General features: G+C 39.9%; 2 protein-coding genes across 9 annotated transcripts in view; both read right to left on the reverse strand.

Annotated features, from left to right (window-relative positions):
• The window catches only part of LOC100516390 (ankyrin repeat domain-containing protein 26), a 100,978-nt gene that overhangs the window by 42,155 nt on the left and 30,959 nt on the right, over positions 1–27,864 (reverse strand). For 5 of the 8 annotated variants that reach the window (XM_021064875.1, XM_021064869.1, XM_021064870.1 and 2 more), the window contains exons 12-18: positions 20,520–20,613; positions 18,278–18,376; positions 17,605–17,633; positions 17,438–17,510; positions 10,511–10,593; positions 5,741–5,892; positions 1,930–2,097 (exon numbers count right to left, since the gene is read on the reverse strand). In XM_021064875.1, the coding sequence (XP_020920534.1) occupies positions 1,930–2,097; positions 5,741–5,892; positions 10,511–10,593; positions 17,438–17,510; positions 17,605–17,633; positions 18,278–18,376; positions 20,520–20,613 (698 nt within the window). The remainder of the gene's footprint in view (positions 1–1,929; positions 2,098–5,740; positions 5,893–10,510; positions 10,594–17,437; positions 17,511–17,604; positions 17,634–18,277; positions 18,377–20,519; positions 20,614–27,864) is intronic. The other 3 variants (XM_021064877.1, XM_021064873.1, XM_021064872.1) reach the window with 1 other exon arrangement.
• On the reverse strand, positions 7,330–10,504 carry LOC110255693 (coiled-coil domain-containing protein 144B-like). The gene has a single exon (XM_021064878.1). The coding sequence runs from the start codon at positions 9,029–9,031 to the stop codon at positions 7,901–7,903; it is 1,131 nt and encodes a 376-aa protein (XP_020920537.1). The 5' UTR covers positions 9,032–10,504; the 3' UTR covers positions 7,330–7,900.

Consider the following 27,864-nt stretch of genomic DNA (forward strand, 5'->3'; position numbering starts at 1 on the left):
ATGATCTTAGTTTTTTAAGGAGTTACCATGCAACTGCTACACATTATTATAAGCACTTTACATGTCTTAAAGACATTTTAATCCTCACAACAATTCTGGGAGGTAGTTAATACTTTACACAGAGAGAAAATGAGGCACAGAAGGCTAAGTAATTTGCTCAAGACCAGACTGCTGTTTAGTAACAGACCCAGCATTCAATCCCAGGAAATCCCCCTTTTTTTTTTTTTTTTTGTCTTTTTAGGCCCACATCCACAACATTTGGAGGTTCCCAGGCTAGGAGTCGAACAGGAGCTGTAGCCGCTGGCCTACACCACAGCCACTGCAATGCCAGATCCAAGCTGAGACTTCGACCTACACCGCAGCTCATGGTAACACCATGATCCTTAACCCACTGAGTGAGGCCAGAGACCGAACGTACGTCCTCATGGATGCTAGGCAGATTCGTTTCCACTGAGCCATGACGGGAACTCCAAATTTTTAAGTGTTTGAAAATAATATGATAGCAAATGAATCTATATTATTATTTCATGTCGTTATAATTACAAATAATTTCCTTTTTTTTTTTTTTTTTTTTGTCGTTTGTCTTTTTGTTGTTGTTGTTATTGCTATTTCTTGGGCCGCTCCCGCGGCATATGGAGGTTCCCAGGCTAGGGGTCGAATCAGAGCTGTAGCCACCGGCCTACGCCAGAGCCACAGCAATGCGGGATCCGAGCCGCGTCTGCAACCTACACCACAGCTCACGGCAACGCCGGATCGTTAACCCACTGAGCAAGGGCAGGGACCGAACCCGCAACCTCATGGTTCCTAGTCGGATTTGTTAACCACTGCGCCACGACGGGAACTCCAACAAATAATTTCTGATCTTGCAAGCGTTTTTAAAAATAAAAAGACTTTAGACCTAGGCAATACTAGAAATCTAATTTCAATAGATTTGTGTTTTCTAAAGAAATTCATCAACAGGCATTCATTCACCTACTCAGATGTTTATTTATGCATTTACTATATATTTATTGAGCACACAATGCGTGTTAGTGACAGTTTGGGCACAGGAGGCGCGGCCTTTATCATTTAGAACTTTATAACCCAAAAGTAATACTATTAATAGACTGTGATAGACTGTTAATAGTCTGTTTTTCTATTTATATAAACAAAATCCTCCCCTTTTCCCTAGAATCTACTCAACTATGAAGTTAGTATAGTCTGATGTTTTAGAGAACCTCACAAAATTATAGCTACTCATGATGAAATTATCAAAGATTGTGTAATAACTAGAATCATCAAGAAATTATTAAATCCTATTCAGTATGGTCTATGTGTTTGTATATTTATGACTTTATTTATTCATTTATTTTACTTTTTGCTTTTTAGGGCCACACCCAGAGCATATGGAAGTTCCCAGGTTAGGGGCTGAATCAGAGCTGCTGGCCTACGCCACAGCCACAGCATCACCAGATCCGAGCCGTGTGTGTGACCTACACCACAGCTCACGGCAATGCCGGATCCTTAACCACTGAGCAGGGCCAGGGATTGAACCTGAAACCTCATGGTTCCTAGTCGGATTCGTTACTGCTGAGCCCCGACGGGAACTCCTAAAAACTCCCATCTTAATAGAAAAAGAAAGAAAACTTCCTCAAATTCCACATTCCTCTTCAGTCACCACCCAGTTTTCTATTGCCTTTCCTAATAAATACTCTCCAAAGGGCTGTTCATGCTTATTCACTCCATTGTAGGATCCATGGGGCCTATTCATTAAAATTACTTTCAGTCAAAGGCACTCGTCCTTATCTTAGACATCCAGCAGTGTTCACCTGATATAGTTGAGCATTCTCTTGCCTTGGCCTGTATACTATGGCATGCTATTTTATTTCCGGGACAAGTATTCACTGCTAATATTTTTTCACCTAGAAATAAAGAACTTGTAGAACTTACCTGCCATCATCCTGATCTATTTCACTTAAGCTGCTATCATCATTCATGTGTAGTAAACCACCAGTCGGTGAATCAGCCTTCTCAAATACTGGTGTAATCTCAAGTGTTTCTGATGTCCATTTTTCATTTTCATTTTTCTTTACGTCCTTCAGGTATATGCCAGGACTGCTACATTTAAAAAAAATCCATTAAAAAGCCAATGTTGTCTAATAATTCTACTGATAAAGAATAAAAACGATTTTTGTAAAATTCCAGTTCTTACCCATCTCCAGTCATTTATTAATTCATAAAACAGTTATGAATTACCCACCATATGCAAGGAAATACAACTTCTTGTTTCAAAGACAGACAATTATGACACAAAGTAATACGGAAGAGCTGACATATGAAAGTTGGAAGTGAATGTAAGGAAGGCTTAACACGAGAAGTGAAATAAACAGAGGAAGTCATGAGGATAAAAAAATGGGAGAAGGTCATTCTACTTAGAGATCAGAATGTGAGCACAAAGATTAGGCACATGACATCTAGACTTTTTCTAGGAACTTGAAAGAAAAGCACAAAATACATGGAAGGGGGAGGGAAAGGGAGGGCCCCGGAGTTTAGGGTTAACAGGTGCATTTGGAGTGGATGAGCAAGAGATCCTGCTGTACAGCACAAGAAACTACATCTAATCACTTGTGATGATGGAGGATAATGCGGAAAAAAAGAATGTATATAAATGTATAACTGGGTCATGTCGCTGTATAGCAGAAATTGAAGAACACTATAAATCAACTACAGTAAAAATTTTTTAAATAAATTGGAGATATCTTTTTAAAGAAAAAAAAAAAGCATGGAAGTAAGTAGAGAGATGAGTCTGGAAAGAAATTCTGAAGAACCTCAAATGTTACACTAAAAAGCTGGAGTTCAGAGTTCCTGTCATGGCTCTGCGGTTAACAAACCCAACTAGTATCCATGAGGATGAGGGTTCAATCCCTGGCCTTGCTCAGTGGGTTTAGGATCTGGCATTGCAGTGAGCTGTGGTGTAAGTCACAGACACAGCTCCGATCCCGCATTACTATAGCTCTGGTTTAGGCCAGCAGCTACAGCTCTGATTGGACCCCTAGCCAAGGGTGAGGCTCTAAAAAATAAATAAATAAATAATAAAAAAATTAAAAGGTAGAGGTCAATGCCTAAAAGCAATGACTCTTAGACCTGGGAGCAATATTTAGATTTGTACCATAATTTCTTTTGCTTTTACATGTAATATGCTTCACTTAAATGATTAAAATAACATGGGACACACATAATATGAAAGAAGAAGTCAAGGAAGTATCTTTTTTGTGTGTGTCTTTTTAGGGCCACACCCATGGCATATGGAGGTTTCCAGGCTAGGAGTCTAATCAGAGCTGTAGCTGCTGGCCTACACCACAGCCCCAGCAATGCCAGATCCAAGCCGCATCTGTGACCTATACCACAGTTTATGGCAACACTAGATCCTTAACCCACTGAGCAAGGCCAGAGATCGAACCTGCGTCCTCATGGAGGCTAGTCAGATTTGTTTCCACTGAGCCACAACAGGAACTCCTCAAGGAAATATCTTGAGGGGAAAAAAGGCCAGGGACTCATTTTGAGCTACAACTGATCCTTTAACCCACTATGCCAAGCCAGGAATTGAACCTGAGCCTCTGCAGTGACCTGAGCTGCAGCAGTCAAGTTCTTTTTTTTTTTTTTTTGGTAGGCAAGAAGTAAGATTTATTAAGATAGGACGCTTGTGAGAGATGCAAGAGGGCAGGTGAGGAGGCTCTGCTGCAGTCAGATTCCTAACCCACTGTGCCACAGCAGGAATCCCCCAAAATTTACTTTGAAACATCTACATGTTGGGGTGACAGCAGTTTCATGGCCCCAGCAGTTTTGAGCCCCACCCCCAACAACCACCCATTTGAAATTCATCCAAGAATAAAAGTGGCTTTGTGGGAGTTGTGGGATCCAGCACCACACACAAATGGGCCTGGAAAGGGCCCTGCCCACCTGTGTGGATAGTAACAGGCATAAAGACCACCTCCCAGGTGTGGACCCTGCATGCCCCATGAAGTGGCTCCAGCTACTCTTAGCCACATCCATACAACCTCTGGAAAACACTGTCTTAGATAATCACCCACAGATGAGAAAGCCTTTGTGGAAATCTGGGTTTCCAGCAGAGAAGTTCCAGCACACCACTGGAGCAAAAAAATACAAGTTTGGACAGACTGGAGAGAGCAGTTATATAAAGACTAGAAGAGGTGACTGTTCCTTCAAAGCCAAAGACAGCAATGCAAAACTTCAAGGAACATGAAAAATCAAGAAAACATGACACCACCAAAGGATCACAATAATCTTCCAGTAACAATCCCCAAGACATGAGGATCTGCAAATTACCTAATTAAAGAATTCAAAATAGCAGTATTTAAGGAAACTCGGTAAGCTACAAGAGAACACAGAAAGACAACCCAGTAAAATCAGGAAAATAATATACACAAAAAATGAGAAGTTTAACAAGTGATATAAATAATTATAATTTTTTTTAAAAGCGACCAAATGAAAATACTGGAGCTAAAGAATACAATGAATGAAAGGAAAAAATACAACAAAGAGCAATGACAGCAGAAAGGATCAACAGAGGAAAGAACCTGTGAGTTAAGAGATAGGAACTTTGAAATTATCCAATCAGAGGAGAACAAAGAAAAAAAGGAATGAAAAAGTGTCAAGAAAGCAGACATGAATTACCAGGTACCATCAAAAGAAACATTTCATTTCTGCAGATAAGACAGGGAGAAAGGTGAAGAGAGGGAGATGAAAAGATAGGGAGCAGGAGGCAGAAAGCTTATCTAAAGAAAAAAATGGCTGAGAACTTCCTAAACCTGGGGAGAGATTTGGGTAGACAAGTTCCTAAAGCTCACAGATCACCAACAACCCAATTTAAAGTAATTCCTACCACAAGACATTATAATAAAACTGTCAAAAGTCAAAGATGAAGAATCTCAAACGCAGCAAGAGACAAGGGGCTTGTAAATTATAAGGGAAGCCCCATAAGTTTCTCAATGGATTTTAAGAGAGTAGGATAGGAGTTTCCATCTTGGCTCAGTGGTTAACAAATCTGACTAAGAACCATAGAGTTGCGGGTTCAATCCCCGGTCTCGCTCAGTGGGTTAAGGATCTGGCGTTGCCGTGGGCTATGGTGTAGGTCACAGACATGGCTCGGATCCCGAGTTGCTGTGGCTCTGGCATAGATAGGCTGGTGGCCACAGCTCCAATTAGATCCCTAGAATAGGAACCTCCATATGCCACAGGTGCAACCCTAGAAAAGACAAAAGACAAAAAAAAAAAAAAAAGAGAGAGAGAGAGAGTAGGATGACAAATTCAAAGCGCTAAAAGAAAGAAACTGCCAACCAAGAATACTCTATTCAGAAAAGCTGTCTTTCAAAAATAAAGGAAAGACTGACTTTCCCAGACAAACCAAAACTGAGGGAGTTCATCACCATTAGACCTGCCTCACAAGAAATGCTGAAAGGAGTCTTCAAGCTATAATGAAAGGATGCTAATTAGTAATATAAAACATATTTAAGTATACAACACACTGATAAAAGTCAGAATACAGTCAAATCCAAAATACTCTAATAAGGTGGTGTGTTAGCCAATCAACTCTAGTGTTTAGAATAAAGGACAAGAGTATTAAAAGTAACTATATCTCTAGTAAAATATAAAATCTGTTCATCATGAACATTAGCTCAAATTAGAATTGGTTTTATAGAAAAATAATAATTAACAATTTTAAAATATTGATATGGGTTACCTATCAAAAACGTCATTCTCCATAGTAGGAAACTGCTGGTTATTAGTTTTTCCGTTCTCTCTCTTTTGAATTAATCCACTCTCAGCAGCATCACGTCTGTTTTCTGATACTTCCATTACACTGTTTCTGTGCTTCTTCTTTTCTTCCTCAACCTTTTGTGAAAGTTTGACACTGAGGATAACTGTTATTACTTTATTCATTATTAAGACTTTTCGTTTTCATTAATTTTGTCATTTAAGCCAGATTTTGCTCCAGTTTTAATTGCTCAAAAAATTTTTGTGGACAGAACATTGTAAACCAGCTATAACAGAAAAATAAAAACATTATAATAAAAAAGTGAAAAGTATGATCAAATAAAAAAATTTTTTGTGCTTACTTTGCCATTTCAGTCACTGAAATTTTTTTTTTTTTTTTGTCTTTTTGCCATTTCTTGGGCCACTCCCGTGGCATACAGAGGTTCCCAGGCTAGGGGTCAAATCAGAGCTGTAGCTGGTGGCCTACACCACAACCACAGCAACGAAGTATTCAAGCCAAGTCTGCAACCTACACCACAGCTCACGGCAACGCCAGATCCGTAACCCACTGAGCAAGGTCGGGGATCAAACCCACAACCTCATGGTTCCTAGTAGGATTCGTTAACCACTGAGCCATGATGGGAACTCCCAGTCACTGAAATTTTTGTAAATTCTGCTTCTTTTTGTTTGAGGAAAAGAAACAGAATTTCTGAAATTTCAAAAAGAGCTTTCTTAATCTTGTGCTCTTAGTCACACCCAGTCTTCTCCTCTGTCCAGCAAAAATAGAGAAATAAAAAGGCCAGGACATAGAATTTGTCCTCTTCTGTCTTTAACACCCAGATTTTGCATTAAAAACCAGATTTAGAGGATGTGACACCTTGGTAACAAAAAGGAAACAACCTTCTTTCCACACTATAGCTATTCTTCTCCACTGCATTTTACAATTCTTTATTCATTTGGACCCTGGGGATCTCAAAAAGGTGATGATGTTCACTAAAATATAGGCACCAACGTTTACCAAAGCACAAGGAGCAGAGTGAAACTGATGAAGTGCTCGTCAGCCAAGTTCTGGAAAAATGAATAATGCTTCCCATTTTTATATTCAATAACCATAAAATCTTAGAGCTCGAGGGTACAGAAGTTATTATTTACACTAGCCCCATTATTTACTGATAACAGGAATAAAACTAAGGAAGATAAATGATTTGCCCAAAGCCCCTCATGTAGCATTCCCTAGAACTTTTTATGGTGCCAAAAGAGTGATACAAATCTATAACGCTGAATCTGATAAATTACCAAATAAATTCATCAATTTCATCAGATAAGAGTGTGACTTTGGCAAAGTAATTCAATGCCTTAATTCAGGGTAGGTTCATCTCCTGTTTCCTTTTTCTTTTAAAGGGGAATTCCTCCAGATTTTTGTCTGTTTTTAAAACTCAATGCATCTCTTATACAAAAGAGTAAACAAACAAAAAAATCTATTACTGGCAGGAAAAAAAAAAAAACTCAATGCACCTCAAAACTCAGTGTTCTCCTTTGGAGATAAATACAGATTTTTTTTTTCTTTTTCTTTTCTTTTTTTTTTTTTTTTGCTGAGGGTTTATACTACCTACACAATAAAATTATACATGTCAAACCTTACTACACTTAATGAAACAACATAATATAAAGGTCTGACTCAATAGAAACAGCTGAGAATGGTGAATAAAGAATATGTAAGAATACATGTGTTTGTTATTAAAAATATCTTGAAGAGGACATGTTGGAATTCTAAGTCCCAAGGGACTGAGAAAAGCAGGTAAGATTGCACACATTACAGCACAGTGAATAGATTATTTTAGTGGAAACATGTGTTTATGCCCCTTCTCTCATTCACCGCTTCCTTCTCATTCTATGGAAATGCAATTTAAACTTAAGCCAATAGGTTTTAAAGAGGGGGGACCCCAAAACTCTAGCTTAATATATTTCTTAAGCAATTTCCTTTGTACTTATTCTGGCTCAGAAGTCACATAGTGCTAAATTAGTTTCCCAATCAACAGGAAAGAATGATAGAGAGAGACTTAGGTTGATTAAGGAACAAAACCCATGAAAATATTTTCCTGAACTTCTCTTATTTAGGTGGCACAAATAACCTCTTTCTATGCAATTACATGTATAGATGACCCCGTTTTATACATAAGCTATGTTCATAAGTGGAAAAATCAGAATGGATCAGATAACTGACAAAGAGGCAAAAACAAAGCTGCAGCAAATGAACCTCTACCTCTTTCTGAAGTTGAATTTTCTCTTGTTCCAAAGCCAGGAACTCTACTTGTAACATGCCTATCTCATTCTTAAACCTTTGCATATCTTGCTGTAATTCTTCGCTTAGATATACTTTGGATGTTCTGTTACTATTCGACGGAGAACTCCCATTTCCTAATTCGGGTTCCATGCTTTTATAGTTATTAGCACTGCAATTATCTGTATGCAAGGACCTCTGGAACCAGTCTTGTACTGGTTTGGTTTTCTTAGAAGTATTTGTAACAGCAGAAATACCGTCACTTTTTATGTGAATCATGTGTTTCATTTCACTGGAGCGGGCAAGCCACAAATCAAAAGGGCTTTTGGGATCACCAGACTGAGATAGGTGTCCAATGTCTGATTTCCAATTAGTGGCACATTGAGTTCTGCTTTGTAACATCTGCATATCAAACTCTTGGTCTTCTTTCACTTCAAAAATAACTACTGGGGTCCTTCCTTTTTTATTTTCTGTACCATTATAAAAACTCTCCTTGTATCTGTTAAAAACTTGTTCAGTGTCTGGCTGACCACTTTTATAGTTTAATTTATTTTCATTTAAATAAAGCTTTGAAGATGACTGACAAGCGTATCTTGGGGACCCAGAGTGTGAATACGACGGAGAAACATTTTCAAGACTGGGCCCTTTCTGTTGAGGAAATGACTGGAATACTACAGAGAGAGATACTCCAGCATCTTTTTCCTCACCATCCAGTGTATTTTTTGTCAAAGTAGAGAGTGTTTCCTGTACGTCTGCTCCTTTTCTGGAGTTATCATGCGGTGGCTCTTGCTCAGGACCAAGAGGAATTTTGCATTTTTCACAAATTGCACCAAACTTCTGTTTTAACTCCTCTGTGACGCGTTTTAAGTTATTTTTCCACTCTAATTTGCCTTGCTTGTTCCACATTTCCTCACACTTTTCCACACAAGGAAGTCCTGAATATACAGACAGGTCCTCTCTACCACATTCCTTACTCGGTTCTGGTTCTTGAGGCATTTTTTGCAGATGTAAAAGCGGAAGCTTATTTGGCTTGATTTGACTTTCAGCTGTCTTTTCTGTCAGGGTACATGATTGTATAATAACTTTATCCTTAGGTAATCAAGTACGGATAAAGAGAAATTAGGAAAGAATTAAAATTTAACTGTGAAACTTCTTAATCTATGTATAGCTACTCACAAATCACCGGGTTACTACTAAGAACTGAAAAATAACTTGCCTTAGCCTGAAATAAGGAGAAAAGCATGAACTCACAAACCTAATTTTGTTACTGTTTGAACTGAACAATTCATATATGTCAGATCTACCAAAGCTGAATTAGGAGATGATTTTTAATGTTACAAAGGCCTCTTCATTTAAAAATATTTCACTTGGAGTTCCCGTTGTAGCTCAGCAGGTTAAGAACCAGACTAGTATCCATGAGGACGTGAGTTCAATTCGTGGCCCTGCTCAGTGGGTTAAGGATCTGGCATTATCATGAGCTGCAGTGTAGGTCACAAACATGGCTTGGATGTGGTGTTGCTGTGGCTGTGGTGTAAGCTGGCAGGTATAGCTCCAATTTGACCCCTCACCTGGGAACTTCCACATGCCGCAGGTACATCCCTGAAAAGAAAAAAAAAATTTCACCTCACCATAACCACAACGCATGTAAAGATTTTTTTTTAAGGACTAATAATGGATAATAGGAAATCTTTAAATTAGCAGGAGCCAAAATCAATTAACATCAATCAGAAAGTGGTACAAATTCCTAAATTTTACCATTATATACTACAAGTATTAAACATCAATATATGTTATCTGCTTGCAACCAGTTACATTATATTCTAATATTCAGTAACTTGAGTGGATAAAAATATTTTTATTTATACTTACTGATTTCCTATCCTGAAATGAATTAAATTAAAAACCTATTGTTTGCACCCTAACAACAAAAGTCCAAATCTGGAAGGTCTGATTCTCTTCATAGACAACTGGGTTGATTCTAAGACCCCATTCTCTCCCTGATTGTAGATTCTGAATTCAATTACACAGAGATCACAAGACACAATAAATTTTTAATCTTGGGACTGGCGACCTGCAATTGAAACTGCAAATTCTGAACCTCTGGAAATGATGACTTCTTAACATGACTCTAATTCAGTGGCTGTCATTGTTATATTGCTCATAATTTCAACTGTTTAATCACATGATTCAATATTTGGTATCACCTTCTTTACCGTGTAAGAAAGTTATAAAAATGGAAGAAGCAAACAATACCCAACAAATGCTTTTGCCTCAATTCTAAGGATAGAGTTTAACTATAAATTATTATACATTCTAACAATATTTTAAGTTTTAGGACTAGATAACATGCTTTAAAAACTAAATATTAAATTATTTTCTATTGACTCTGAAAGGCTAGCTTGAAAGGGAATTTCATTTGAACTACGTCATGCTACTTAAGCATAGAAAACATTATTAATTTACATTCTTACATACCTGTGAGTGGTTATTTTCATTTCCATCAAGCCTTTCTTGCTCTTCCTCTAATGTCATTTCTAAGTCTGGTTCTGCTAAGAAATCTAAACGGTCGGTTAAAATTAACTACTTAGAATAGTTAGATTAAAGATAATCTTTATAAATAATTTAAAAACAACAGTTTATCAACCAACAGTTTAAATTAAGCTTAATCTTTAGCTGAATATTTACTTCTTTAAGAAATACTTCTAGGAGTTCCCATCATGGTGCAGAGGAAATGAATCCAACTAGGAACCGTGGGGCTGCTGGTTCAATCCCTGGCCTTGCTCAGTGGGTTAAAGATCCGGCGTTGCCATGAGCTGTGATGTAGATTGCAGAATCGGCTCAGATCTGGCGTGGCTGTGGCTGTACTGCAGGCCGGCAGCTGTAGCTCCAATTACACCCCTAGCCTGGGAACCTCCATATGCCACAGATTCAGCCCTAAAACAAAACAAAACAAAACAAAAAAACCCTTCTAATTATACAAAACTTCAACAAACCATTTGGGAAACACCAGATGTCACCAGTTAAAGATATACACACAGCTCAAAGATTCATTCACAAATTCATCCACCAAACATCAATGAACAAAACAATCAGAAACAAAACAAAATGTAAAAGTACAGGACAAACATATAGTCACAATATACTCTATTCTCTACCTCCTAATAGTATCTTTTTAACAACACATGAAACTTTAACTGCAACATTATTCATGGTTTCCAAAATTGCTGTAACTTAGTAACCTTAGTACTTTATCAATTTTTCTAGTGAACCATTATCATATAAACTGTAAATCATTTCTTTTTTTTTTTTCTGCTTTTTAGGGCCACACCCACAGCATATGGAAATTCCCAGACTAGGGGTCCAATTGGAGCTACAACTGCTGGTCTATACCACAGCCACAACAACTCAGGACCCATGCCACGTCTGAGACTTACACCTAGCTCATAGCAATGCCAGATCCCTGACCCACTGAGTTGGGGGGATCAAACCCAAACCCTCATAAATACCAGCCAGATTCATTTCCACTGTGCCACAACAGGAACTCCCCATTTCTTTATATGTCTATTGTCTTTGCTTCTAGACTACAGAGAACAAGCTCTTTTTTTTTTTTTTTTTTTAAATGTCTGCACCCGTGGCATACAGAAGTGTCTGGGTCAGGAATCAAATGCAAGCTGTAGCTGCAACCTACACCACAGCTGTGGCGACCCTGGATCCTTTAACTCATTGTGCCAGATGTACTGGGCATTGAACCCGCACCACTGAAGAGACCTGGTCCACAGCAGTCGGATTGTTAACCCACTGTGCCACAGCAGGAACTCCAGGACGAGCTCTTAAAATCATATTTGGGGAGTTCCCATCGTGGCGCAGTGGTTAACGAATCCGACTAGGAACCATGAGGTTTCGGGTTCGGTCCCTGCCCTTGCTCAGTGGGTTAACAATCCGGCGTTGCCGTGAGCTATGGTGTAGGTTGCAGACGCGGCTCGGATCCCTCGTTGCTGTGGCTCTGGTGTAGGCCGGTGGCTACAGCTCCGATTCGACCCCTAGCCTGGGAACCTCCATATGCCGCGGGAGCGGCCCAAGAAATAGCAACAACAACAACAACAACAACAACAACAACAAAAAGACAAAAGACAAAAAAATAAATAAATAAATAAATAAATAATTTAAAAAAAAATCATATTTGGGGAGTTCCTGCTGTGTCTCAGTAATATACCAGACTAGTATCCACAAGGATGAGGGTTCAATCCCTGGCCTCGTTCAGTGGGTTAATTATCCACTAACAGCCACTGTGTAGGCCAGCAGCTGCAACTCGAATTCAACCCTAGCCTGGGAACTTCCATGTGCTGCACATGTGTCCCTAAAAAGAAAAAAAAAAAAAAACTTTGCATAAACAGTCTTTATTTATTTTACTCTATAATTATTTATTGAGTTCCTGCTCAGTACTAGGCACTGGAGTTTAAAGAAAAATGCAGAGGAGCTCCCTGGTAGCCTAGTGGTTAAGTACTCAGCACTGTCACTGCTGTAGTTCAGGTTCCACCTCTGGGCCCGGAACTTCTGCATGCCATGGGCATAGCCAAAAAAAAAAAGAATGTAGATAAAAAGCATCAAGTAGGCTCTTCTAGAGATAATGCCTGAGCTGAGACTTAAGCAGTGAGGTCAGTTAGATTCAAAGGAACAGAGGGAAGGAAATGGAACGCGCACGCAAGGCTGGAGTAAGGCAGGGAGAGGAGTATACAATAGGGTGAATGTCTATCTAAAACACAGGGAGAGGTGAGGAGGGCATCAGCAGCCCTAAGTATCATGGCAGGGATGAACTTGAAGAGCATACAAATAAATGGAGGGAGATGAATTTCAAGGCATCATTAATGCAGAAAAGATAGTACAGGCTTGAACTGAGGGAATGTTTCCAAAAATATTTAGGATCTAAAATGATCAGGGCCTGCATAGAATAAATCTTTATTCATTGAATAAATGCACAAATCCTGGATCCCTGGAGAACAAGACTCTGCTTAATACTATATATACATACATACATACATATATATATATATATTTTTTTTTTTGGCTTTTTGCCTTTTCTTTTTTTATTTTTTATTTTTGTCTTTGTCTTTTTGCTATTTCTTTGGGCCACTCCCGAGGCACATGGAGTTCCCAGGCTAGGGGTCCAATCGGAGCCGCAGCCACTGGCCTAAGCCAGAACCACAGCAACGCGGGATCCGAGCCGAGCCCACAGCCCACACCACAGCTCACGGCAATGCCGGATCGTCAACCCACTGAGCAAGGGCAAGGACTGAACCTGCAACCTCTTGATTCCTAGTTGGATTCGTTAACCACTGCGCCACGATGGGAACTCCCTGCTTAATACTTTATAAAGGGTATCAACTGAGAAGAAAAATTATCTACATGAACTGTTTGAAGTTCTCTGTTATTTTTTTGCAGTTTTTCTGCTTCATATCTACCTGCGTTGAGGAAGCTAATGTAGATATTTTGTTTGAAGCCCCTCTTTTTGGATCTACCAAGCTCACAAAGAAATAAGAGCAAACAAGTCACTTGCACAGATTTAAAAAGAAAACAAAAAACCTTTGAGTTTTTGCGATCGCTACTCTAAGACACAACTGAGACTCTTTTGTAAATACAATGTGAATTCTACCAGTAAAGGAAGAAAAGAAGAAAAAAACTACAGGAGGGGGAGAATGATTTAATATTATAGATGAGCAAGGCCAAGGATCGAACCCTATTTTATGTACCAATTAATTTAGTGCCCTTAATCAGTACATTAAATAGAACACATATTAGATGTGGTTAATCAACATCCTGGCTATCCTAGTAGAATTAGAATTGATCTTCCATCTATGCCACAGCCACAGCAACGAGGCATCTGAGCCACATCTGCAACCTACACCACAGCTCACTGCCACACCAGATCCTTAACCCACTATGCAGGGCCAGGGATCGAACTGAGTCCTCATGGATATGAGTCACATTCATTAACCACTGAGCCACGATGGGAACTCCGTTTTGTTTTTTCGTTTGTTTGTTTTTTTTTTCTTTCTAGGGCCGAACTCTCAGCTTACAGAGGTTCCCAGGCTAGGGGATGTATCAGAGCTGTAGCTGCTGGCCTACACCACAGCCACAGCAACACTGGATCCGAGTCACATCTGCGACCTACGCCACAGCTCACAGCAAGGCCAGATCCTTAACCCACTGAGCAAGGCCAGCGACTGAACCCGCGTCCTCATGGATACTAGTTGGGTTCGTTAACCATTGCGCCACAACGGGAACTCCTATTTTGTTATTTTTAGTGTATTAAAAGTTCACAAGGGATACTGGTTTTAAGGAGTGCTGTATCATTTTAATCCTGCTAACCACTCTCAGGGATATGCCAAATACTAGCTTAAAAGGACTTCCTCTTTCTCTTAATTAATTCTCTGTGTTATTTACTATGTTGCTTTGCTCAGAGGAAGACTGCAAATGTCTTGCGAACAGGTATTGTTTGGTTGTAGGTTGTATAAAAGGAGTAAACACAAAGTAGACTTTGCCACAGAATGAGTTTTAAAAATTCAGAATTACAGTGAAGCCATGCAGAGGTGGCCCAAGGCTAAATTCTCTAGGCTTCTTTATATTATTACCTTCTTTGCTTTCTTAGTTTTCTGGCAGCTATAATTCACACAGGTCATAAAGTGTATAATTCCCTAGAAGCACAGCTCTAATATTAATCTTTTCTTCATCTATTAAGGTCATCTGTCCAAATTCTGTGGATGTTGACTAAATTTTTGGTCACCAATTGTGACACAAAGGGACAGTTATTATCAACTTTCAAGTGGCCGCTCCCTGACAAGTCTCATTATTGAGGGTCAAATTAGTAGAATCCCAGTCTGAAAAATCTGAAAGCAAAGTTTCCATTTATTACAAGGTGAATAATGACAGACGTGACTAACTTGTACAAATTCCTTCTTCAGAGAAGCCCAATCAAACACACTACTCCTTGGAATTCCCATCGTGGCCAGCGGGAAATGAATTCGACTAGGACCCATGAGGTTGCAAGTTCGATCCCTGTGGCCTCGCTCAGTGGGTTAGGAGCTGGCGTTGCCGTGAGCTATGGTGTAGGTCGAATACGCAGCTTAGATCCTGTGTTGCTGTGGCTGTGGCGAAGGCCAGCAGCTACAGCTCTGATTAGACCCCTAGCCTGGAAACCTCCATGTGCCACGGGAGCAGTCCTAAAAAGTGGGAAAAAAAAAAAAAAACCCACACTATTCCTTAACATCTTTTTTTTGTTTTATGCTTCATTGCCATTCACATAGATGCCTTAACTATCATCTCTCATTTTTTCTTTTTAGTTCTCTAGTATTACTTTGTTTCATTCATTAATCTCTATTATACACTCTCTGTATTCCATTAGAACTTTATTAATAGTATGATTCTTTAACATATGAATTTTTTATTAATAAAATATGTGTGTAACCATTTATTTTACATTTAAATATGCATGGCAGTATCATGTGTTAAAAACCCTAGAGACATGGGTTTTGAAGAATCTTTTAACAAATGATACTACTTTAATTACAATGAGATGGTCTTTCTTGATGTTCCAATATCGTAAGAACTCATTTTTTTTTTTAGGTTCACATCCATGAACCCTGTCTATGGCTCAACATGGTGGTTCTTGAGTGTCCTCTGAGGTCCCAAGATTCATCCATTCAGAGGGTCCAAGAGGTCAAGACTGCTTTCACAATAATACTAAATGTTATTTTCACAGACCTTTACACTTCACACTCTCAGAGGCGTTTTCCACACGTGTGGTATGTGATACCATGATAGCTCTAAGGGCTGATGGAACATATGAATGCATGTGCTTGTATTTTACATTTTCCAGTTTTATTTTCTAATGTAGTAAACATCAATAGATACAATCTACTTAAACATAAGTTCTTTGGAATGCTCTTTTTGTGATTTTTTTAAATTTTAATTTCTTGGTAGCGGGAGAACCTTATTTTTCAAAACTTTGGTAAAAAATCCAGAATGGTCTTCAGAGTAGTGGGACTGGGAGGTCACCCCTCTATCACCTTCTCCCTCCCCACAACTTAGGGCTCTATGGGACACGGAAAACATCTGCATTTCCCCCCATCATTATAATACTCATGCAGTTTATTATAAAAGATGACTGCTCTGGAAGTCAGGAAAGATCAGTTTTAGTTCTAACTCAGCCATTAACTTCCTGAACATGAAACTCTAATAATTTTTAATACAGAGTTCCCATTATGGCTCCAAAGTAATGAACCCACCTAGCATCCATGAGGATGTGGGTGTAATCCCTGGGCTTGCTCAGTGGGTTAAGAATTCAGCATTGCCGTGAGCTGTGGTGTAGGTCACAGAGGCAGCTCGGATCGCTGTGGCTGTGGTGTAGGCCAGCAGCTCCAGCTCTGATTCCAGTTCTGATTGGACCCCTAGCCTGGGGACTTCCATATGCCACAGGTGTGGCCCTAAAAAGACAAAAATAATAATAACAATAATAATAATAATAATTTTTAATAGTATAAAAGGAACCTAAAGCCAAAAGCTTCCACTATTTTAAAAGATTTTGCCTACCAAATATTTATTAAGATCTGACTAATGACTTCCCCATTTTTAATAATCAAAGACACCACACACACACACACACACACACACACACACACACTCTGCTAATCAAAACATCTGGTTGGCTTAAGACCATCAGGTATAAAACTAAAATGAAATAAAGTTGAAATACAACTTGACATGTTAGCAAGTGAAGCTTTACTCAAGATAAAGGTCAGAATTTAAGTAAGCATTTTAAAATATTGGAAAAATAGAATCTAATAATTAACCTCTGAGAATCCCAAGAAGCATAGGGATTCCAAACTGAGGACATAAAACATCTGAGTTAAAAGCTTACATTTTTTTTTGTCTTTTTGTCTTTTTGTTGTTGTTGTTGTTGCTATTTCTTGGGCCGCTCCCTCGGCATATGGAGGTTCTCAGGCTAGGGGTTGAATCGGAGCTGTAGCCACCGGCCTACGCCAGAGCCACAGCAACGCGGGATCCGAGCCGCGTCTGCAACCTACACCACAGCTCACGGCAACGCCGGATCGTTAACCCACTGAGCAAGGCCAGGGATCGAACCAGCAACCTCATGGTTCCTAGTCGGATTCGTTAACCGCTGCGCCACGACGGGAACTCCAAAAGCTTACATTTTTAAAAGCCCCTTTGCTTATGCTTATAAATATCTTTCAAAGCATAGATACCAACAATAACATCTGCCTTATTTATGTCAAATCCTTCAATTAAATTTGAAAAAAAAAAAGCATTAGCAGTAAGAAGACTGTGAGCATTTCAAATATTTTAGTATCTTTCTTTTCAGAGATAAATTTCTATTGTAAAATTTACCTGATCTGGATTTTTGTAAATCCTTCATTCCTAGTGTTTTATTAGGAACAGACTCTTTCACTCCAACTGCAGGCTGAATGGGTTTGGAAATGAGCTGATTAATAATTAATGTACATTTGATGCAATCTATAGTTAATAATTAAAGATAAAAGTATAAAGGTTTTTACCTTCAAGTGAGGATATTCTTCAGGAGAATCTAAAAGGCAAAAGGGACATATAATCAATTATATGTAAATATGAAAGCCAAGTATACATTTATGCGGAGTTAGTACCGAGTGGAATCCTCATGTTTGGCTTTGGCAATGAACACATTAGGTTTTGGTGTTTTGTTTTTAGGTGCGCAGCAGGCGGGGGATGGGGGCGGGGGGGCAGTTAAGACAGCAACAAGAAAGAAACAGGAATCCATCACAGATACTGAAGAAAAAAGGGGATTACAGGTTTAACAAAACATGCAGTAAAGATTTCAAAAGGAAGATGATGTTTCAAATGATTTAACAATAGGTAAGTGCACATATACCAACGGCAACATGCTGAGTGATGAGGAGAAAAGTGATCTCTAATCAGAGGAATAAATCATGACCCCGAGAGGATAAAGTGAAAGCTGATGGTAAAATGCAACAGCTTCTCTTTAATGCAGTACTGCAGCATCACTGACACTATTATACTACAAGTACTTATCATATCCTTCAATTTTCCTATAATTTAGGAAGTGCCCAGTTGTGATGATAGTTCCCTTGAATGTACAATTCATTTCTCACCAGAGAAGGTGTTGTGAATTGATCAGCCTGGATATACACTTGTAGAATAATAGTTCATGAAAATATTCATTTTTTTCCATACCCATGTGGGCTACTGGTATGCCTCCATTTCTTGGATCCTCTAGTTTAGCCCTCTTAAAGTTTCTTGATCCACTCATGCAAGAAGGTATATAAAACACATCTAAGAAATAATGTATAATAAGTTTTCACCATAGAAGTACGATTATCAAAAAGGGAAAAATAAATTCAACTGAGACAGCATGATTAGATATTAAAGATCCGTATTTCAAAATCAGTGCAGTATTTATAGATAATTCCAGTTTTAGCATTTAGGGAAAGATTCTTACTAATTTCTTTTGTTCCCAAAATCAGTTTGGTTTGGTGTATCACGCTAATGTTTAAAAGGATTTTTGTGAAACAACTATCTTAACAAAATTAGCTATCTTAAAAAAACAACAGCCAGGAGTTCCCGTCCGTTAACGAATCCGACAAGGAACCATGAGGTTTCGGTTCGATCCCTGCCCTTGCTCAGTGGGTTGACGATCCGGCGTTGCCGTAAGCTGTGGTTTAGACCAAAGATGTGGCTTGGATCTTGCATTGCTGTGGCTATGGTGTAGACCAGCAGCTACAGCTCCAATTAGACCCCTAGCCTGGGAACCTCCATATGCCATGAGTGCGGCCCTAAAATGACGAAAAGACACACACACACAAAAAATAGCCAACACTTCCATATTCAAGTTAATCTCATGTGAATAACAAATACCAATGCAACATAAATCTTTGATGCCTGATAGTTATGAAGAGCGGCTGTATTTAACGCTACTTTTGGCACCTCCTCTGGCTCCCAGTATTCTCTGGAGCAGCAATGACTTGATTTTGTTTCAGTACAAATATACTGAAGTCATCTATAAAAGGAGTTCTTTCAAATCTCCTCATCCACTCCAAAATCATTTACTTAATGCCTTTCTTCCCTCCTTCCTTCCTTTCACTAAGTCCTTTCTTCTTCAAGGTAATCACTGGATGTGAGGTCTTAATTCTTCCCCTTTTATGTTCTTTTCATCCACGCCACTTTTCTTTTTTCCTCCTTACTTGACAGTAGTATCTTACATTTATATTTCTACTTCTTTGCTTCCCTCTGGCTATAAACATGCTCAGAAAAAAAAAACAAAACAATCGTTTTCCTGGATCCTTGTTATGTCTCGAACTATCCAATGGCTTGTCTCCAATATTTCTCTAATGCAAGTCTACACCGTGGCTACTCTGGGTGTCCCTTGAGAGCTTGTTAGAAATGCAGAAACCCACACCTGCTGCTCAGAAGTTGCACTTTTCACAAGGTTCCTGGGTCCCTAATTAAACTTTGAAAAAGTCTGGTCTACACTGAGTCTGCTTCTGCATTACTTCAACTTAATTTATCCTTCTGAAATCTAGCCCTGACGTCCTCACTGTAACACTTCCCCAAAACTGATATTAAATGAGAAGCTGTAAAGCTTCTAATGGACTCTGTCGGGCTACAGCTCTCTGATCTCCCCTAATGCACTCTGTGCTCTTCTTCCTTTCAGTTCTCTTCTTTTGGTCCATATGACACCTTCCCATAAATCAGCAATATTTCCTGTAACATTATGTATACACACTTACAGTTAACAACACACGCCCAGGTCCAACCACGGAGGATAACACGCAGCACTGCGTGACCAGGAACCTTAACCGTGAATATCTTCCTAACAATGAGGAGAACGCTAAGAGTGGGAATATTTTGCTGTACTTCTCTGACAAGTTCTGGTGCTGGATGTTCACCTCACATTTCAAATACTCTTCTCTTCCTTTTCTTAAAGAACTATTTTACTTTGCCACCTTCCACCACAGCCCCCTATCCTTTTTCCTTCATTTACTCCCTGCAGCCTCTCTCATTCCTCATTCCTCTTCCCTATTTCCTGACTTTCCTTAGGTTGTAGACCATCCTGAAAGGGAACTAATTACTTAGCTCCTTAAACAGGACTCTTGATTTTAACCATTGCTGACACCTGAAAAGCCACACAACCTCCTTCCCTTCTAGTCTGTTTCCTCTCTCTGCATTCAACAGGTTCTTTTCTTTGGCTATCAGAATATATCAAGGAGTTCCCAGGGGGCCTAGTGGTTGAGGACTGGGTATTGTCACTGCTGTGGCTCAGGTTCAATCCCTGGCTTGGGAACTTCCACATGTCACAAGGTGTAGCCAATAAATAAATAAAGGAAATCATAAAACATAATAACATTTGAAAAAAATGAAAATTCTTGTTTAAAACATCATTCTGTCAAATGACTTTTTAATAAAATACAGTTCTTACCTTCTACTTCTCCATCTAATAGATTTTTTCCTCTTTGACCCGAAGCCCCAGAAAAATGATCAACGAACTTCTGTGGAAGACTCTCAGAGATACTCTGTTAAAATTAATATTAATAATGAGTTGCATACAGATTTCCTAATCTCTTTTTAAGAAAATAGTTGGGGGAAAAAAAAAAAAAAAAAGGGAGTTCCCGTCATGGCGCAGTGGTTAACGAATCCGACTAGGAACCATGAGGTTGCAGGTTCGATCCCAGCCCTTGCTCAGTGGGTTAACGATCCGGCGTTGCCGTGAGCTGTGGTGTAGGTTGCAGACGCGGCTCGGATCCCGCGTTGCTGTGGCTCTGGCGTAGGCTGGTGGCTGCAGCTCCAATTCAACCCCTAGCCTGGGAACCTCCATATGCTGCTGGAGCGGCCCAAGAAATGGCAAAAAAAAAAAAAAAAGAAAGAAAAAGAAAATAGTTGGATTTCCTACTTTACTCTTGTGAATTTACCACTTTATAAACAATTAGACATAAAAATAACAGAAACGTGGATTGAAATCTCAAACATTTGGAGTTCTCGTCGTGGCACAATGGAAACAAATCCAGCTAGGAACCATGAGGTAGCACGTTTGATCCCTGGCCTTGCTCAGTGGTAAGGATCTGGGATTACCATGAGCCGTGGTATAGGTCACAGACATGGCTCGGATCTGGCATTGCTGTGGCTCTGGCATAGGCAGGCAGCTACAGCTCTGGGAAGCTCCATATACCACAGGTGCAGCCCTAAAAAGACAAAAAAAAAAAAAAAAAAGAGGAAGAAATCTCAAACATTTAAATAGAAAACTTTTTTTTTTTTGGTCTTTTTGCCATTTCTTGGACCACTCCCGTGACATATGGAAGTTCCCAGGCTAGGGGTCTAATCAGAGCTGTAGCTGCCAGCCTACACCAGAGCCACAGCAACGCAGGATCCTAACCCACTGAGCAAGGTCAGAGATCGAACCCGCAACCCCATGGTTCCTAGTCGGATTCGTTAACCACTGCGCCACGACGGGAACGCCCATTAAATAGAAAACTTCTTATATGCCCTCCAGATCAAGGCTATCTTTTAATCTTCATTTGGCTAGTGACTCTAAACTGAGCATGGAAAACCAGAATAAATATTTTCACTAACAAAAAACTAACTTACATGCACATTTTCAATGAAGGATTAACATTAAAACCCTAACTATACTTGGCATTATCCACCGAAAGAAGAAATTTTAAAATATATTTATTTAAACAAGTTCTTTAATAAGGATACTTGCTATAAATTTAAAATATTTCTATGGACAGAAAAAAATTTAGCATTAAAATAACATACTTGGCATGAAAAGAAGCCCTGGAGTATAAGCCCTGTTGAGTATGAACAGAATGTTGTAGGAGTTGCTTCATTTAGGTAAACAAGGGCTTAGAAGGATCTACCGTTTGATAAAATTTTTATTAAATGGAAGAAAGAGTTGAATAGCAAATGTAGTAGCAAAGTAGTAAGGAACAAGATAGAAAGCCCAGAACTAAACCCACGCATCTATTGTCAACTAATCTATGACAAAGGAGGCAAGAATATACAATGGAGAAAAGGCAGTCCCTTCAGTAAGTGGTGCTGGGAAAACTGGACAGCCACATGGAAAAGAATGAAATTAGAGACCTTCCTAACACCATACACAAAAATAAACTCTAAATGGATTAAAGACCTAAATATAAGACCAGATACTGGAGTTCCCATCGTGGCACAGTGGTTAACGAGTCCGACTAGGAACCATGAGGTTGAGGGTTCGATCCCTGGCCTTGCTTAGTGGATTAAGGATCCAGCGTTGCTGTGACCTGTGGTGTAAGTCGCAGACGCGGCTCGGATCCCGAGTTGCTGTGGTTCTGGCATAGGCTGGCGGCTACGCTCCAATTGGACCCCTAGCCTGGGAACCTCCATATGCTGAGGGAGCGGCCCAAGAAATGGCAAAAAGACAAAAAAAAAAAAAAAGACCGGATACTATAAAACTCTTAGAGGAAAACTAGGCCAAACACTCTCCGACATAAACCGCAACAATATCTTCTCAGATCCACCTCCTAGAGTAATGACAATAAAAACAAAAATAAACAAATGGGCCTAATTAAACTTCAAAGTTTCTGCACAGCAAAGGAAGCCCTAAACAAAACAAAAAGACACCCCACAGAATGGGAGAAGATATTTGCAAATGAAGCGACTGACAAAGGATTCATCTCCAAAATTTATAAACACCTCCTGCAGCTCAATACCAAAAAAACAAACAATCCCATCCAAAAATGGGCAGAAGATCTAAACAGACATTTCTCCAAAGAACACATACACATGGCCAAAAAACACATGAAAAGATATTCGACATCACTACTTATTAGAAAAATGCAAGTCAAAACCACTATGAGGGGGAATTCCCAATGTGGCTCAGCAGAAACAAATCTAACTAGCATCCACGAGGACACAGGTTCAATTCCCGGCCTTGTTCAGTGGGTCAGTGATCTGGCATTGCCATGAGCTGTGGTATAGGCCAGTGGCTACAGCTCCAATATGCCGTGGGTACAGTCCTAAAAAGCAAAACAAACAAACAAAAAAACACAGGAAAAAAAAACCTCTATGAGGTACCATCTTACACCAGCCAGAATGGCCATCATCAAAAAGTCTACAAACAAAAATGTGGGAGGAGTTCCCGTTGTGGCGCAGTGATTAATGAATCTGACTAGGAACCACGAGGTTGTGGGTTCAATCCCTGACCTTGCTCAGTGGGTTAAGGATCTGGTGTTGCCGTGAGCTGTGGTGTAGGTTGCAGATGAGGCTCATATCCCCCATTGCTGTGGCTCTGGCGTAGGCCGGTGGCTACAGCTCCAATTTGACCCCTAGCCTGAGAACCTCCATATGCTGTGGGAAGCAGCCCTAGAAAAGGCAAAAAGACAAAAAATAAAATAAATACATAAATAAATGCTGGAGCGGGTGTGGAGAAAAGGGAACCCTATTACACTGTTGGTGGGTATGTAAATTGGTGCAACCACTGTTGAAAACAGTATGGAGAGTCCTCAGAAAACTAAACATAGGTGTTCCCATCGAGGCTCAGAGGTTAACGAACCTGACTGGCATCCATGAGGACACAGATTCGATGCCTGGCCCCATTCATGGGTTAAGGATCCAGCATTGTCAAGAGCTATGAGGTAGGTCACAGACCCAGCTCAGAACTCGTGTTGCTGTGGCCCTGGAGTAGGCTGATGGCTACAGCTCCGATTGGACCCCTAGCCTGGAACTTCCATGTGCCTCCGGTGAGGACCTAAAATGACAGAAAGACAAGAAGGAAAAAAAAAAGAAAACTAAACATAGAATTACCATTTGATTCAACAATCCTACTCCTGGGCATCTATCCAGAGAAAACCGTGACTTGAAAAGACACATGTACTCCAATGTTCACTGCAGCACTATATACAATAGCCAAGACATGGAAACAACCTAAATGTCCATCAACAGAGGAGTGGATAAAGGAGATATGGTACAGGAGTTTCTGTTGTGTCATAGCGGAAACAAATCTGACTAGGAACCATGAGGTTGCAGGTTCAATACCTGGCCTTGCTCAGTGGGTTAGGATCTGGTGTTGCTATGAGCTGTGGTCGCAGACATGTCTCGAATACCGCATAGCTGTGGCTGTGGTGTAGGCCAGCGGCTGTAGCTCTGATTAGACCCCTAGCCCGGGAACCTCCATATGCTGTAGGTGCAGTCCTAAAAAGCAAAAAAAAAAAAAAAAAAAAAAAAAAGATATGGTACATATACACAATGGAATAGTACTCAGCCATTAAAAGGAAAGAAATAATAGCATTCACAGCAACATGTATGGACCTAGAAATCATCACGCTAAGTGAAGTCAGTCAGACAGTGAGACACCAACATCATATGCTCAATTACATGTGGAATCTAAAAAAAAAGACAGAATGAACTTCTTTGCAGAACAAATACTGACTCACAGACTTTGAAAACCTTATGGTTTCCAAAGGAGATGGGCTGGGGTTGAAGGGATGCACTGGGGGTTTGGGATAGAAATGCTATAAAATTGGGTTGTGATGATTGCTATACAACTGTAAGTGTAATAAAATTCATTGAATAATAAAAAAAATAAATAATAGCAAGAAAATTTATTTATTTATTTATTTACTTATTTATTTGTCTTTTCAGGACCGCACCCATGGCACATGGAGGTTCCCAGACTAGGGGTCTAATCAGAGCTATTGTTGCCAGCCTGCGCCAGAGCCACAGCAACGCCAGATCCCAAACTCATCTGCGACCTACACCACAGCTCACGGCAATGACGGATCCACAGCGAGGCCAGGGATTGAACCTGCAACCTCATGGTTCCTAGTTGGATTTGTTTCCTCTACACCACGACAGGAACTCCCAAGAAAAGTTAAACATAGTTATGTAATTCTTTAAACAAATACAGTAAGCTTTAATACAGGAGGGATAAGAACATTTATTTATTAACCATCCAAAAGTGTCAGGCCCTTATTATGCACGTATTCTTTTCTACATGAAATAATACTAATAAAAATGATCATAAAGAAGGACCAGCCCGGTGCCATGCTTATAGTGCCCTAAAAACGCCGCCTACCGCACCCACCTGCCTGGCACTTGCCCTGGGCCTGGGCCTGTGGCTCAGGGTGTTGGCAGGGGCCCCCAAAGGAAGGTTGAAAATGATCATAAGGAAGGTTATCCACTTCCTACTTCCTGGCCATTCCAAGATGCAAGAGTGAAATGATGAACAGATGTGACACACCATTCTTTCTGTCCAGCAGGTCTCTTCTCTAGTCCTTTGCACGACTGGCTCCTTCCCAACCTTCCCCTGGCAGCTCTTGTCACACCCGGGCCTTTTCTAACTACCCCAATTCCACCTTCACTTCCATCCTCATCCAAACTGCCCCATGTCGTCTAACCTAATGTTCTCCATTTGCTTTATGTGAGGGACTTAGCAGTGACTTATAAAGGATTCCTAGTTACTTGTTTTATAGCCTAACCCCTCAACTGGTACATTGAGTGTCTAACTGCCGGGCACACAGCTGGTATTCAATAACAGGAATTTATTTAAGGTCAAAACATTTAAGATCTTTATTTTATTATTATTATTATTATTGTTATTATTATTATTATTATTGTCTCCTTCGGGCTGCATATGGAGGTTCCCAGGCTAGGGGTCAAATCAGAGCTGTAGCTGCTGGCCTACACCACAGCCACAGCAATGTGGGATCCTAGCCACATTTGCGACCTACACCACAGCTCATAGCAACGCCAGATCCTTAATCCACTGAGGAAGGTCAGGGACCAAAACTGTGTCCTCATGGATGCTCGTCAGATTCGTTTCCACTGAGCCACAATGGGAACTCCAAAACATTTAAGATCTTGAGAGGGCCTCAAGTACCAAAGCACTAGGAGACCTCCGATATAGTCTACTGAAACTGAATCTACCCCAACTTAGAAAACCACGTGCCTGTTCTAACTTTCCCATTCTTTTCTCTCTCTCTCTTTTTTTTTTTTTTTTTTTTTTTTTTTTTTAATCTTTTTAGGGCTGCCCCCTCAGCATATGGAACTTTCCAGGCTAGGAGGTTGAATTGGAGCTGTAGCTGCCAGCCTACGAAATAGCCACAGAAATGCCAGATCTGAGCCACATCTGTGACCTATACTACAGCTCTTGGCAACACCGGTTCCTTAACCCACTGAGCAAGGGCAGGGATCGAACCTGAGACCTCATGAATTCTAGTTGGGTTCATTACCGTTGAGCCATGATGGGAACTGCTAACTTTCCATTCTTAATGCCACTATCATTTTATCATCCTTCAGGGTTTAAAAAAATATCCTCAGAGTTCCCTTGTGGCACAGCAGATTAAAGATCGGCACTGTTAATATGGTAGCTCAGTTTGCTGCTACGCAGCAGGTTTGATCCCTGGCCCAGGAACTTCAACAGCCTGCTGGACATGGGCAAAAAAAAAAAAAAAACCCAAACCAAAAAAAGTATCTTCAACATTCAGTAAGCCACTAATTGACACTGATCATTTTTCTTTCTTTTTCAGGAGCACCCATGGCATATGGAAGTTCCTGGGCCAGGGATCAAACCCATGCCACCACAGAGGCAACGGTAAATCCTTAACCCGTTCTTCCACAGCAGAAACTGTGCCACAGTAATCATTTTGTCTTACATTTCTAAACTGCCCTTTTTACAGTTTACAATGTGTTTTCACATTTGTTACCACATCTGTTCGCTACGCTTACCGAAGAGGTAAATCAGTACCATTTTTATGAAGGAGGTCATTGTTATTCAAACAAGTTAGACAAGTTTTTCCAAGATTCCAAAGCTAGTAAGTGACAGAACCAGGATGCTACTGTGTCTCTGGACTTCAAGCACAGTGCTGTACCACTCTGTAGCAGCTGTCTCTATCTCATCTCTTTCCACTTCTGTCACCTTAGAACAGGTCACCATTACTTTATACTTGTGTTACTTCAGGTATGGCTGCCATAAAGGTACTCAGTGCATGCTACTCTAACTATCCAAAAGGGCTTGTGCATAACCCCACATATTTATTACTATTCCCATGCTTTTATTTCTCCTGAAATGTACCTTGCAGATCTACTTGATAACACAAATGTAATAATAGTCTCAAGTCTTAAGCACTATCTTTTCAAGGTCAAAGTGGTAAAAAACTACAATTCGGAATTCCCATTGTGGCTCAGGGGGTTTACAAACCCAACTAGTATCCGTGAAGACAGGGGTTCGATCTCTGGCCTTGCTCAGTGGGTGGAGGATCCAGTGATGCCGTGAGCTGTGATGTAGCTTGCAGACATAGCTCAGATCCCAAATTGCCATGGCCATGGCATAGACTGGTGGCTGTAGCTCCGATTCAACCCCTAGCCTGGGAATTTGCGTATACTGTGGGTGCAGCCCTCAAAAGACAAAAAAGACAAAAAAAAAAAAACAACAACTACAATTTCATCTGTTTCTCTCCGAATCTCACTAGGAGTTTTACACATCAAATACTAAAGAAACAGAGATTTGGCCAACAGTTACCTGGAATAATCCTTTCATTTTCAGATAAACTTAAATTCAGAACCCAAACTGAGTCCTTATGACTTTTCAGCCTTGGTTTTTGCACTATACTACCTGGGGGGGTTCATTAGGTAAATCTTGCAAATTAATAGAAGTGTACTATGCAATAGTATTATATTTGGCACATAATTATTTTATTAATTACAGGGTAAAAATTTGATGGGTAAATGCAAAGGTGAAGTAAAAGCAGAGCATCCCCTCTCTTATGTTTTAACATCACTCTGTACTTATA

Source organism: Sus scrofa, chromosome 10 (assembly GCF_000003025.6).
Source record: "Sus scrofa isolate TJ Tabasco breed Duroc chromosome 10, Sscrofa11.1, whole genome shotgun sequence".
Lineage (NCBI taxonomy): Eukaryota > Metazoa > Chordata > Mammalia > Artiodactyla > Suidae > Sus > Sus scrofa.

What these genes read in the sequence shown, in the direction of transcription:
- LOC110255693 (XM_021064878.1), bottom strand. Translation starts at nt 9,031, where the DNA reads ATGCCTCAAGAACCAGAACCGAGTAAGGAATGTGGTAGAGAGGACCTG.